The following is a 14,580-nucleotide window of genomic DNA, read 5'->3' as shown; positions in this document are numbered from 1 at the left end:
CCTCCGGAGCAAAGCAGACTGTGGGAGGGACTCTAATTTTAGAGTCCTGCATGTGTGCTGCTCAGAGCAGGGTCGTGTGGGCTGCTTCCATTACGCACAGGCAAATTGAACTGAATGGAAATATTGTCGTCTCACTTACTGCTGTCACATTGTATCAGCTCACGGCTGATTTGCTCGGCATTGTAATCGGGCACATGATTAGGAGATATCCAGCCAGGGTACAGCAGCCTAGTGCAAGGGCCATCGGCTGTGGGGAGCAGGCTTTACCCAAAGTGATGCTTGTTCTCCCCGCTGGCTCTGCACACAACTGAATGTGCCTGGCTATGACTAACACTCCAGCCTCTACACCGATTTCTAACTTCATGCAGTCCTTCTGATGTCAACAGGATTCTACCGGACTCTAAATTGGCCCTAAACTCAGCTCAGTAGGTGCTAAAAATTGTCTGTGAGATCCTGAGCTTGAATAACTTGAGAGAAGAACATTTCTGTAAATAAGCATCACGCATTTCTCATTTACACATCGAGAATCCAAGCAACGGCATGTAACAACTTGTAATGCTCAACTTTTGATTTGTGGGCAGTGTTCACCATTTTAAGGCTGAATTATTGTTTCCTGGCTGTACGGCATTAGGAGCTGGAGGCTGCAGGCAGATTTGGGGCTGCACAGTGAGTGCCAAGCACTGTGTGATCCTTCCCTGCCTCTAAGAGCTGGTGCCCTCAGCAAGCAGAACAGGACCAGCATCATCACCCCTTTGACCTATGGACTTTGGAGACAAGTTTGGACTTTTCCAAGGTCACACACAATCATTTGTAGCAGATCAGGAACTGAACCAGGCCTTTCAGCAGTCCATCCAGGGCAAGAGATTAAAGATCATCCTTTTCCCTCTGTGCCAAGGATTTAGGCATAGGCATGCAAATTCTAGGTACAGATTTCAGAACTGATTTCCCCTCTGGCTGTACAGCACCTGGGGATGTTATCTGTGCCTGCTCGTGGCATTGACCCTCCAGAGTGACAGTGTCACTGACAACAGCCCTCAGTTCAAGGCTGTGGGCTGATTTGAAGATTTTCCTCTATTTTAGAGGATTTTTGTTAAGCCAGGGTAAATTAACTGGGTCCGAAAGTTTTTCTGGTTTTGTTTTTCCCAATAATCCGATAAAATCTTTCACTTACAAGCCTTCCTGGCCTGCTGCAAATGAAAAATGCAGGATCATGGGGGCTGTGGCCACATTTCACTAGCTGCTTGCACAGAAGCATACCAGGTACTGTGACTGCTGATAAGCTCAGTCTCCAAAATCTACAATGAGGCACAATAGGAGTGAGGCAGCATCCATGTCCCTGGAGTGTACCCTGGCTTCCCACAGGGTTCCTCATAGAATCATAGAACAGTTTGGGTTGGAAGGGACCTTCAAAGGTCCTCTCATCCAACCCCCTGCAATGAGCAGGGACATCTTCAACTAGATCAGGTTTCTCAGAGCCCCGTCCAGCCCGGCCTTGAATGTGTCCAGGGATGGAGCATCTACCACTTCTCTGGGCAACCTGGGCCAGTGTTTCACCACCCTCGTTGTAAAAAATTTCTTTCTCATGTCTGGCATGAATCTCCCCTCTTTTAGTTTATAACCATTACCCCTTGTTCCATTGCAACAAGTCCTGCTAAAAAGTTTGTCTCCATCTTTCCTATAGGCCCCTTTTAAGTACTGAAAGGCTGCAATAAGGTCTCTCTGGAGCCTTCTCTTGTCCAGGCTGAACAATCTTTGCGGGGCTTGACCTCTTCCAGCCCTGCAGGCTGCAGTGGCCAGAGAGAGGACAGAAGAGGACACTGAGCAGGCAGCGCTTCTCCTGCAGCAATGCTCAAAGCTGTTGGTTCCTCCACACCAGGCTGCCAGTGAAGCCAAGAGCCTGCTTTTCCATGCCAGCTTGTGATTCAGGCTGATGGTCATCAAGCTGCTGGCCCACAGCATGTTTTCTCCCTGCCACCTGCTGCCCCCTCTTCTTGCACGCTGCCTCCCACAGACACCCACCCTGGGTGCTGGCGCCTGCCTCTCCCAGCTGGGCTCAGCTCCCTGCTTGGCAGGCGGGAGTGCCCAGCTGGGTGCCTCTGAGCCAGCATCCCTGGCTGTGCCTCGCCGCTTCCCTGCCCTTGGAGAGCAGCTGCTGCAGCCCAGCTCTGCCAGGCGCAAGCTGGGCTGCATGTCTCCAGAGTGGCTTTGCTTGCTGGCTCCGTGTTTGCTTTTCCACCAATAACTGGAGACAAAGACTCAGACTGACTGCTCAGACCTCTAGCTAGTGTAGAAACCAGCACCCTTCTGGACATGGACAGCTGCTTCTGAGTAAATTCAGTGTCACCTCTCTCTACCTAGCCATCATCTTCTGCAGCAGCTTGCTCTCTTCAGGAATGATGGCATGTGCATGAGGAGTCAGGAAAATGAACTTTGCCCCAAGTTCTAGAAGTCAGGATGACCTGAACATGTACAGCCTTCAAATCACATGATAAGGCTCTCCTAATCTATTTGCTCTTCTAATAGCAAGGTGCAAGTAACATCTCTAGTGAACGGCTGCACTACCTCATTTCTGGTGAGGACATGATTTCCGAATCATCTGTAGAGAAGAATAATATTTTCACCCAGAATTTTAAGGGTGAAACCTAGGGGAAGAGTGGGGATGTGTACAGGGCTGTTACAAGAGCAAATACAGTCTTAGCCAGGGTTTCCTTAAGAAACTGAAATTGCTATAAACAAAGTAAGTAGTGGCCTATGCCAGATATTCCTGTGCCCTTTTTCCTCAAAGTGAAGAACGGGGAACTGCTGCAGGTAAGACAGAAAACATCAACAAGAACAAGTTACAAAATGTCTGTGTCTGTACTTTTGGGTTCATTGTCAGATTTGGCTTAGCATTGCCTAAATATTTAAGAACTGAGACTGGCATCCCCTAGCTAGTGATGCCAGTAGATACGTATATACGATACATATATATCCATAGTGACAGGAGCAGATAAGGGTGAAGTCAGTGGTGATCTGAATGGGAGACTTACTAAACACATCAAATCCAGTTGCAAACTGTTGCCTCCAAGCAAGTCTGCTCCTCATCACCCAGGTGGTGTGGAGCAAGAAACAGCAGCTGGAGGCATTTACTTCTTGGTAAAAGGGGGAGCCGTCTGATAACATTCCTCCTTCTTTCAGGGGCCTTCCTCATTCCCTATTTCTTGACACTGGTGTTTGCTGGGATTCCTCTCTTCCTGCTGGAAACTGCCCTGGGCCAGTATACCTCTGTCGGTGGACTGGGAGTCTGGAAATTAGCACCCATGTTTAAAGGTACTGTACTGTTAAGTTTGTGAAGATGATGGCACATAAGCACAGAAAAACTAAAACAAAAATCCAACACTTTTTAATGCTTTAGGAAGCAAATCAGCAAATCCCTGGGGACTGGGATGAGGTGATGGGTGAGGGGAGTTTTTTCCCCTCTATCAAGTTGTCCCTGACCTGATGTCTGCAATCACTAATACCACTGTGTTCTGTTCAAGCAGTCTTCTGTGGTGACAAGACGCTTTATGAGCAGCAGGGACTGTGATGGAGTGGCTCTGGTTGCAGAAGGCCTGCCTCAAGCCTCCCTACGTAGGCTTATTTAACTGTATGGGAAAGCTGTAGACAGAGCATGTGAACATGTTGATGTGTCTGCAGTAACTTCATTCTGGAAACCAGTGGTGGTTTAGAAATGCCTTGGATGTGGAAAAGAGCAATTCTGCTGGGGAAGTGATCAGATCCTGATTTCATGGAGCTCTGTCCCTGAAGTACCTGTAGCATGCTGAAAGGTAGCACTGCTCACCCAGTGGAAAAGGGTGGCTGAGAGATGTGAGGGAGTAAGCCTCCCTTGCGGACCAGTTCAGTGTAGCTGTATCTGGTGCTGTGCTGATGAGCTGGTTGCTTTTTCTGGCTCTGCCACAAAACTTGTTGTGATACCCATGAGCGCAGCTGGTCACTGGAGACCTGGATTGATGCTGCTCTCTGCCTTCATTCGCAGGAGTGGGGCTGGCAGCTGTGGTTCTTTCCTTCTGGCTGAACATCTACTACATTGTCATCATCGCCTGGGCTCTCTACTATCTCTTCAACTCCTTCACCGCGGTGAGTCACAGACATGTCTACAGCATGGCATCAGCTGTGTTCTGGGTGCTCACTCCCTGCTTTATGGGGATGAGTTGTTTACGCCATGAAACATAATTAGTGTGGGCACTAATTGCCCACAGTTAGTGCAAAGAACCTTTGCCAGAACCCTGCAGGACCATTCCCAAAGAGGTTCATCAGCCCTGGAGGCAGTTGTGCAGTGCTGATGGCTACTGATGCTTGTCCTCTGGAGAGGATGGTTCTCTGGAGGGGATGGTCCCATCCCCTCTCTGTGAACTGTTGCCAATTACATCAGTCTTTAAAAGCCACCCTTGTGTCTCTGCCGTATTTCTAGAGCTGTGTGAATCCAAGAGCTGCACATTTCCACAACTGGTTTTGTCACAACTTGTTCTTATTACCCAAGACTTAGTCCTGGCCTTAATAGGTTCTCATTTATGCTTCCCTTTGATAAATGAAATCCCAGGGATTTTTTTTCTGCTGGAAAAATGATTCAGAAAGAACTTAGTCATCTGATTGTGACTGTCCCTTAGCATGTATTTTGGCATTGTGGTTTATAGTAGATTTCTCTTTCATAGCAGGGTCTTCTACTGTACAAGGTCAGAATCCAATCCCACTTTAACTTCTTGGTAGCTGAATGGTTTATTTCAGTCCAGCAACTGCAAAGAGCTCCCTTAACTCTCTGAGCAACACACAGCCTTAAAGACATCAACTCTGTGGTTCAAATAAGATATTTTTTATTTAGGTATAACCCTGAAATTCTGTTATGAATATTGTACATCCAGTTTCACTTTTTGCTTGATTAAAAATTTCAAGTATCTACCAAGAGTTTTACTACAATATTTTGTTTGGCATTCCCGGCTGTGCTTCTACCACCAGTACCAACTGTAGGCTCCTGGGTCCAGAACAAAACTGTTAGTTGTAGATTATTAGATGCACTCCCAGGGGATTTCCAGATGAACAAAAGTCTGCTCCAAAGGAACTTAGCCCAGTTACAGCCTGGGCAGGATGCGTCTTAGGATGAGGCATTGGTACATTCAGGTGTTACAGACTCGACTGGTGACAGTGCTTGTATCTATACCAGCAGCTCCAGGTATTTGGCTTAAGGCCACCAGAAATACTTCCAGATTCCCCAAAAGAGTCGAGGTGCAAATCAAAAAGCTAGGCTGATGCCTGTTCCCCCTAAATTTGACTAGGAGTATTTTGAACCTGAATAGGAACCCAGCTTGCCTTCTGGAGTTTCTGTCCGCTGAAATTCAGAGGAAATGGAGCCGCAACAAACTGTCCTGTCTGCCCCTCCTTATAAGAGTTGTGCAGCAACTATGATGTGCAAACCACTCGGCTGAAGGGCTGCTGTGCAGTGCTGCTTGAGCCATTGCATTTGTTTCAGTGCAATTAGCAAGTCCACAATGAAATCACTGTGTGGGTGCAAACAGCCTGGGTTACCACTGAGATGTCCTTGCCCACCTCTCCATAGCTCTTCCTCTGCCAAGCCAGTGTGCACCTTAGGAAGGATCATCTACTGGAGTGAGCTGATTTAGATGGGGGGTGAAGGCAGGGCTTAAATGCACTGATGCCACAATGCACCTAAACACAGATAATATTTCTAAAGGGCTCTGTGTTCGCAGATGAATAGGAATGGATACAAACATCTTCTTAAAGCTTTGTTGAGCTGGAGCCTGAGGTCTTATCTGCAGAGGGAAATAATCTAGAATAGCTATGCTGCATCCCTCTATGTGCACCGCACTTGGGAAATGAGGTTACTGCACATGGAGGTGTCTCTGAGCTGCTCTCGCTGGGCTACCTCGGCCATGGCACTACATGGCATGGGCGAGTTGCCCTGTGTGCTCACACAGCCCCTGATGCTGTGGTTTGATCACTTGCAGAGACAGAGCTGATTGCATTAAAACTGTAGTGGTGTGCCCCTGCCGCATTGCACTGCCCATGGTGTAAACATATCTCAGGAATCCCTTCGTCCTGCTTGTTGAAGGGCATAGGACTGTACGAAATAACTACTATGCTTTAAATTTACTCCTGAGATTATGTTACAAGAGTTTATTCATAACAACAAACTGCTAACCCCCATTCTCAATGCCACATTGCTTTTCAAGCATTGAAGCCTGGTATAAATGAGAGATAAGAAACAAATGAGAGTTTATTCTTCATGGAGTAAATTCCAAACACTTGTTGAGTGAAGCTAGCCAAAAGCTGTGACAATTATAAACACAATATCCCCCGGTAGCTATTTTAATTAGTAGCTATTAATTACCAACAGCTAATTGGAAATGGCTTTCTATCTGGGGAATTGCTAACATTTTATTACAGCTACGGTATTGCCCTAATCACATAGTGATATTGTTTCCTGGAAAATCCATGTCCCAGTTTATCATTATGTTGGAAAATTGTTTCATGCTTTTGGCTGCAAGGTTCCTGCCCATCCAGAGGAGCCACCCATCCTCTTTGGAAAAAAAAAAAAAAAAAAGTTTGGGGGGGTTCAGTTTAAAAGAAGACAAATTTTGCTCACCACTGCCCATCAGAGATGGCACATTAATGATAACCCTGCTGTCCTTGTACCGGCACAGGACTTGCCATGGCAGAGCTGTGGGAACGCCTGGAACACCGACCGCTGCTTCTCCAACTACTCCCTGGATGACACCACCAACCTCACCAGTGCCGTCACCGAGTTCTGGGAGTATGTCCGCAGCCTGCCTACACCAGGTTTCTCCCCCTCACCATGGCTGCTTGCTGGGGCTGCGGCCATGCCCACCGGCACCTTTCCTTGGACAGCCTTGGCAAGAAGGATCTGAGCTGGGGTGGGCAGGGGCATGGGGTGAGCTGTGCAGCTGCAGGTCAGATGGATGGAGGGGATAACAGCCTCTCCACCTCTCTTCTTCTTCCTTTATCATATCATGATGAGCCTCAGGTCCCTTCAGGGTTTTGCAGGCTCTTGTGCTTGTTGGCACCTGGTCCTTCACCCTGCAACCACCTCCAGGATCTCCAGTTCCTCTGTCCCTAAGACTTAGATTTCCCCTTAACACAACCTCTCCCACTCCTAGGAGGAACATGCACCAGATGTCCGGGGGCCTGGGAGAGCCTGGCACCGTCCGCTGGCCCCTGGCTGGCACGCTGGCCCTGGCCTGGTTACTGGTCTACTTCTCCATCTGGAAGGGTGTGGAGTGGACAGGCAAGGTATGGCGTGAGGACTGGGTGTTTGAGTGCTGCCTCTCATTGCTGTGCTCAGGTCTTGGCTGTTGAAATGTCCTCCAGGCTCAATTTTATTGGAGTGCCTATAACTAAGGTTATGATGTTTCAAGGCAGAATTGCAGTGGATGCTATTAAATTTCTGACATTCACCTTTCATGGTTGTAAAAATTTCTACTGTGTTTATGGTAATTTTCATTCTAAGCATAGAGGATAACTCTTGCCTGTAAAGTCATGGATCTGAGCCCTCAGTCTCTCTGAAGGACCTGGGAAGAAAGGCCTCTTCTGGGCTTCCCCTTTTGAGAATCACGGTCTCTTAAAATGCTGCTGGTTGAAAAAAAACCTCACCACCTCCTTTGAAAATTTTCTTGCTGCCCTTTAGGTATTGGTGGGAGACCTTCAGATCAGAAACACGTTGTTATTCACTGTGTAGCATTTCAGGCTAGCACAGCGGAAAGGTAATTGCTTAGTTTAGTGAAACAGCGATGCTGAGATACTGAGATGTGTTATTTAGAGCACAGCATGGTGTAGTGGGACAATATTATGAAAGGAATAATCTAGAGGAGAGATCAAAAAGAAGCACTTCAGGTGTAGGTCACCTAAGCTGTTAACTTCCCTGGGTGTTCTCAAACAGGTTTTAGCTATGCAGCCGCAGCAAAGCTCCAGTGATTGCTGGTACGGGCCCCATGATGAGGGATGGCAGGTACCTGTGAGTCCCTGAAAGGATGCTGAAAAGAAAGTGGTGAAGTCAAGGCAACTCATGTTACTTGAGGCATTGGGCTAGAGAAACACCAGCTTTAGCTTTGCAAAATAAGGAAGTGATGACTTGAAGGGATTATGTCTGTGGACTAAATTTATCCCTGTGCAATTCCCTTGTCTTTGGGCAATTCATCCAGACTTTAGCCTGCTACTTTTGCGATTAATGCGTCCTTGCATGTCATTGCCAGTAGGAAACCTCAAACAGCCAGAATCATTACTAGCATGGGAATGGGAAAGAGAAAATGGAAGTGCTAGCAAAAGTGACAGTGTGTGAGAAGCCCATCCCCCCCTACAGGGACACACACCAGACCTTACAGCACTGGGAGCAGGAAAGCTCCTGGGTGCTGGTGGGCTGATGGCTTCTCTCCCATGGTGTCTTTCTCAGGTGGTGTATTTCTCGGCCACTTACCCCTACTTCATGCTGTTCATCCTCTTCTTCCGGGGAGTCACGCTGCCGGGAGCCAAGGAGGGGATCCTCTTCTACCTCACGCCTGACTTCAGAAGGCTCTCTGACTCCGAGGTTCGTAGACTAGTGAAGAAAGCTCTTACGTCCCAGTTGTTTCCACATTACTCTTCCTTGAGCACTTCCCTTGAGTATTTTAAGTGTCAAAAATAAACTGGAATAGTTCCCCGTCCAAGCAGTCATGACCCTCACAAGTTGAGACAAAGCTGAAGGGCAGGTTCTTCTTGGGTGGAAATCCAAGCAGCAGCTCTGTTGTACTCAAGCAGTGTTATCCATAAGGCAGGAGGGAATCAGAAATCACCCCAATGAAGGAACCTTCTCTCCAGGTTGGGAATACCTCATTTCACTTACTATCCCAGGGCTGGTGATTTGGCCTTTATTTGGTGGTCCTGAAGAAAGAAGGATGTGATAGCACCAGCATGGAGAGCTCTGAATCAGCACAAGCACAACAGTACATATGGCAGCAATTTTTGGAAGTGCTTAAATGATGAGGAGTGGCAAGCAATGTTGTTTTGTTCTGTGGAAACAGAGGAGACCCAGTGCGGGCAGAGTCTTACAAAATTTTTCAGGCATTACACGCTCTGACTTTTGCAGCAGAGATGATTCTGTGTCTCCAGTTACCAGTCATATGTAGGTGGGGACAACTGGACACCCCCCATTTCCTAACGGGTCCCAATGATCCCTCTTGCAGGACACTCACTGCAACTAGTACTGTACTGCCAGCTGCAGAGGCTCTGAGGCTGCAAACAGGTCTCTCAAGACCAGAAGAGTTGTTTAAATACTGTATAATTAAGAAATAAATAGTCTGCCCCCTTTTAATATGCCTCATAGGCTTTAAGCCCTTAAGGCACTAGGACCAGCTTTGCAAGCTCTCCTCTGCAGTTGTTTGCATAAGAAATTTTATGCTGGATAACCAAGGCATGCTAGTGGAAGAGAAATGGAGCGGGTGAGCGTGCGACATGGAGCTTCTCCTCTGCACTTGCCCCACATCTCTGAGCCCTACCTCACCCTGGAGATAGGTGTTCAGAAAGGCACGGGAAGAAGTCTGTTCTTCAGATGTATTCAGCCCAGTTGGCAATGACACAGCTACAGGTTTCAAGGTGGCTCCTGTGGCATTTCCAGATGTTGGCCCAAACATTTCCTTGTATCTTGGGCCAGCAGCCAGTATGGTAGGTGCCTGTGGCTCTAGTGATAGGATGCCCTTGGGTCCTGACCACCCCAATGGGCTGTATGGCCAAGCCCACAGCCCCATCCAGACCCATCACCAGCCCTGCACTGAGATGCTGCTTGTGTGACTGCAGCCCAGAGTCCCTCCCACTGCACTGCTCTCCTGGCTCCTTCTCCGCAGGTCTGGATGGACGCAGCCACACAGATCTTCTTCTCTTACGGCCTGGGGCTGGGGTCCTTGATTGCTCTGGGGAGCTACAACACTTTCCACAACAATGTCTACAGGTCTGTTCGTTCTTTTTCCAGTCTTCTGCATGGTGGGGAGTGCTCATGGGCGAGGGAGGGGCTCACAGGGAGTCTGGGGTGTCTGGTCTCCAGTTTACCCTCACTGGCAACATGCAGCCCAGGGGCACACTGCAATCATTTTAGCAGGGCTCCCTCGCCTGCAGGACACTTAACTCATCACCTGTGCTACCTCTTCAAGGCACAGGAGTTGCGCTCAGCAGGGACTGGTCTTTTGTTTACCCCACTCTTCACTCCCAGCCTCTTGGTAGGGACCTGCAGGTGGTTTCTTTTCTTGCTTTCTTTCTCCCTTCCAGAGACTCCATTATTGTCTGCTGTATAAACTCCACCACAAGCATATTTGCCGGATTTGTCATTTTCTCTATTGTTGGCTTCATGTCGCACATCACGAAGAAGTCTATCTCGGAGCTGGCCTCCTCAGGTAAGCAGAAACCCAGGTTCAAATGAAACAGCAACCCTTGAGGGCAATTTGTCAGCAGGGATGGGCTGCTCCCAGGCCTTTCCTGACCCACGACCCAAGTATGCAACCCTTTTTGCACACTCTCCCACCAAGATGGGACTCAGGCACCTGTGGCTGATGTTCATCACACTTTGGCTGCAAGTGGCATCTCCACCTGCTTTTAATGTTCACCTTCTTTCAGTGCTGAAGTTTTATGTGCAGCTTTTGCTGCAGTGAAATATTCCAGCCATTTGCTTTCTGAAACCTTCATATTGAGAACAGATACTGCCTATATTTTCAGTAGATGTCATCAAAATTTGGAGTCCCTTTTCAAGGCAAAATTTTGAAATTGTAATCTCAGAATAATTTTTTAACTAAGATGGAACCATGTCTTTCTGTACAAAGACACATTTTGAAATTGCTGTTTTCCCAGAGAAAGCTTTTATCTCAAGAAACAGACTTTTGTGATGGAAAAAAAGATATCAGGAAAGTTATAACCAGCTCTGAATATCAGTTTATTTTTCTAGCAAAGTGCCCCAGCTCCGTTTGGTAGCAGTAATTTGATGACTTCTTTGCTTGCAGGAAGAGAAAAGGCAAAGAGTTTCTCCAGTCATTCCTGCGTCCTCATCCTACCCCTATGCGCTCCACTGGGTTGGTGCATCATGGGTGAAGGGTCACGTTTTTCTAGCTCCTATATTAAATACCTGCAATTCTTGACTGTGATCATGGTCTCTGTTCAACCGTTGACCTTAGCTCAGACTTCTCATCAAATGCTTTATAAACATGTGTGCATCCCTCTTTTCATTACCACAGGCCCTGGACTGGCTTTCCTCGCCTACCCACAGGTTGTCACCCAGCTGCCCTTGTCCCCACTCTGGTCAATCCTCTTCTTCTCCATGCTGATGATGTTGGGTCTGGATAGTCAGGTGAGATGAGCCAGGAACAAAATGGGGTAAAACATGAAGTTATCTTCAGATACGATGGTGGTGTCCCCTTCTGCACCTTGGGCCAGTGCTAAACAGGGTCTTGTCTTACTCTTAACGGTGAGATGCAGCTGCATGAAACGAAGTCCCTTGTGCGGCCATTGCCTCTGTGGTGGCATTCCCTAAGGTGGGCATATAGAATCATAGAATCATTTTGGTTGGAAGAGACCCTCAAGATTATTGAGTCCAACCATAACCTAACACTGGCACTAAACCATGTCCCTAAGAACCCCATCTACACAGCTTTTAAACACTTCTAGAGACGGTGACTCCACCGCTTCCCTGGGCAGCCTGTTCCAATGCCTGACCACCCTTTCCCTTGTCATATATCGCAAGTGTGATGGTATCTAACCACTACCCAGCACACCAATCTTTGTTCTGCTGCTGATTAAAATGAGAGTAATGACCCACTTCCGGCAGCCCTTCAGAACCAGTCAGCCTTACAAGATGATTACCACTTCCCTGTAAGAGGGTCTCTGGGAAGGCTTTTCTCTGTCCAGATCAATTTCTGGCCCCAGTGCAGTGCTGGTGCTGCTGCATGGGCACAGCATGTCCCCATTTTGCCAGATGACCCTGGCAGCTGAGCTCACAGGTTCTAAGTAGACCTAGTGGGAAGTTATCTCTGCCAAAATACTTTGGGACAAGGGAGAAAGAAAAAATACTTATTTCAAGTAATAACTGCTTCGTTCTTGTAAAATGTGAAATACGGGAAATCAGTATTAACTGTTTCATTTTGTGTCTGCATGATACTAGGTGTGGTCATCACAGCTCTCTTGTTTTTTTTTGTAAGAAGTTCAGTTTGGATGTTTTGGATTTCTTTACTGTGTTACAGAGCACCTTAACCAACCTTACTGTGAGGCACTATCAAGAAAGTGTCATTACTTTGGTTTACTTTTGTAGGCTAGGGTAGAAAGTCTCCATCTTCTCTACTCCCAGGAGCTGGGGGGAGCATCTCTGCACCAGGTACCAGTCTCCAGCCGAGCCACAGCGCTGTGACGTGGTATCAACAGGTTGCAGTGGGGGAAGCAGTGATGCTATGTTTGAATTTGGGCTCTGCCATGTTGTGGGGATGGTGGTTTGATGCAGTGTTTCAGCACTGTTGTTGACAACAGAATTGGCCCTGAGCAGAGCTGAAGCACCCTGGCCTGGTTCATAGGTGGGCAGGGGTAGCTCCTGGCAGAAGGAAGGACCCATGCCTTGTGACAGGATGGTGCCCGAGTACCCTGACTGCTTTACCATCAGATAAATCATATAAGATATTTGAGGGGGAAGCAGCTGTATGTAGCAAAAATTCTCTACCCTGCCCCCTCAGAGCCCTCACAAAAAAAAATCGTGTGCTCTGTAATTTTAAAAATTATGCTACTTTTTTTTTCTGATAATTCAGCATAAAAGTTGCTACCAGCTGAAGCAGTTAATTGCAGTGTGCCTCCCTTTTGAGTGTATAAAAATCAAAGGTTCCTTCAAAAGCCTGTGCTTGGCCTGTCACATCCTCCCCTCTGCCTGTGTGCTCTTTACTTGCAGTGCAAACCACCGGTACAAAATGGATGCTCTCTTGGATTACAAGCAGCATTCATAAACCCAGGTCTACTTCATAATCAAAATCAGACCTGTTCTTGAAATGTCACACATGGTTTCCAGGAAAATCTAATCAACCAAATCTGGTTTTCAATTATGACACACTCCTATAAACACATCGTAGATCTCATGTCTGCATTACCACAGACATTGTTTGGCAAATAATTTCAAATATTGACTAAATGTTCCAAAAGAGGCCACATTTACAGAAAAGAAAATTACCCTCCATGGATTGTTCACTCAGCACTGGTAAATAGTTCAAGACATGACAATAAGCCCTTTAAGCACTGCGTAGAATTTATTTCCTGCATTTGCTACTAAAACACTTCTTGAAATTCTCCAAGTCCCTTCTGACATCTAGTCTCAGAGGGTGGGCAGTCCGTGGGGGGCTATCATTGCCTGGAGGAGGAGGAGGAGGAAGGGAGAGGGAATGAAGCATCAGAAGGAAAACAAGCTTTTAAAAATCACAGATAAACACATGTGAAGAAGCTTTCTGTCTGCATGCTGGAGCTCTGATTCAGACACATCATTAACAGCATGGTAGGTTATGTGTATAAAACAAATGGCACAGGCTGCAATAATGGCTGCACTTGCACATACATTTTGAAGTGTCCAGGTAAAATTTTTTAAACAGGTGGTTCTGCTGTGTGCTGATAAATATAATTTGTGGTATTTGCAGACAGGGAGCAGCCATTTTCCCTTTGGGTCAGCAGCCCAGTCCATGAGCCACGGCAGTGCCATAGGGGCATTTCTTGCACCCCGCAGCCTCAGGGCTGTTGGGCTGGGGCTGCCACTTGTCACCAGCCAGGTACGGGGTTGTAGGCACAGCTGATAAGCTTGGAAGCTCATCTGGCAAAGGAAGGTAGGGCTGAGATCTGCCTCTGCAATGCAGCGAACAAGCCCCAGTCCCTTCAGGATGGTGGGAGTGGGTCCACCCGTGTCCATCAGCTTTGGCAGCAAGCCTCGCGTGGATGCAGCACAGCTCCATCTGCCTCTTTCTGCCAGGGTGCTCGTCTTGTCTGCAGTTACTTCAACTGGATGAGTGACCTATATTGATAGACACGCGCCTCCCTCCTGTGCCCCCACTTGCTGCTCGTGTGCCTGAATGCTCACTCTGCTTCTGATCCACCCGGGCTTTAGCTCTCTTGCGTCTAGACCCTCTTGCGTAATATGCTAATGCTTTCTTTTAACCTACCCGTTTCCAGGTCAGGCATTTTCTCCCCAGGGAAGTTAGCAAGCCTTGTGACTGCAAGCCTGTGTCTGTCCCATGTGAGGCTGCCTCTCACAGGTTATTCATGAGGAATTCCAGCTGCAAGTAGTGAGACCCACTCTTGTGGCTCTCTGCTGCACATCTGGCAGCTGTGGTTGAACCCCCTCCATGAGCCCCAGTCAGGGTGCTCTGCATGGCCGAGGACAGCAAGCCCCTGACACTGGGAGTGGGTGGCAGACAGGCTTTCATTCAGACTGAGGTTGACTACCAAGCCCAGATTATCAGACCCAGCAGCTTGTGTAATGATTAAGCCCCTGAAGGGGAAAAAGAGCAAAAGAGAAAATGCGAATGGAAATAAAATCTTTAG

At 47.6% G+C, this 14,580-nt stretch overlaps 1 protein-coding gene across 1 annotated transcript in view; it reads left to right on the top strand.

Annotated features, from left to right (window-relative positions):
• Window positions 1-14,580, top strand: part of LOC102097632 (sodium- and chloride-dependent GABA transporter 1) — a 30,367-nt gene that overhangs the window by 2,594 nt on the left and 13,193 nt on the right. Inside the window, exons 2-9 of the mRNA XM_065035517.1 lie at window positions 3,178-3,309; window positions 4,016-4,116; window positions 6,696-6,805; window positions 7,170-7,302; window positions 8,459-8,593; window positions 9,885-9,988; window positions 10,303-10,427; window positions 11,259-11,371. Coding sequence (XP_064891589.1) covers window positions 3,178-3,309; window positions 4,016-4,116; window positions 6,696-6,805; window positions 7,170-7,302; window positions 8,459-8,593; window positions 9,885-9,988; window positions 10,303-10,427; window positions 11,259-11,371 — 953 coding nt within the window. The remainder of the gene's footprint in view (window positions 1-3,177; window positions 3,310-4,015; window positions 4,117-6,695; window positions 6,806-7,169; window positions 7,303-8,458; window positions 8,594-9,884; window positions 9,989-10,302; window positions 10,428-11,258; window positions 11,372-14,580) is intronic.

This window comes from Columba livia, chromosome 1 (genome assembly GCF_036013475.1).
Source record: "Columba livia isolate bColLiv1 breed racing homer chromosome 1, bColLiv1.pat.W.v2, whole genome shotgun sequence".
In the NCBI taxonomy this organism is placed as follows: Eukaryota; Metazoa; Chordata; class Aves; order Columbiformes; family Columbidae; genus Columba; species Columba livia.
This window is presented reverse-complemented; position numbering and strand designations above follow the sequence as displayed.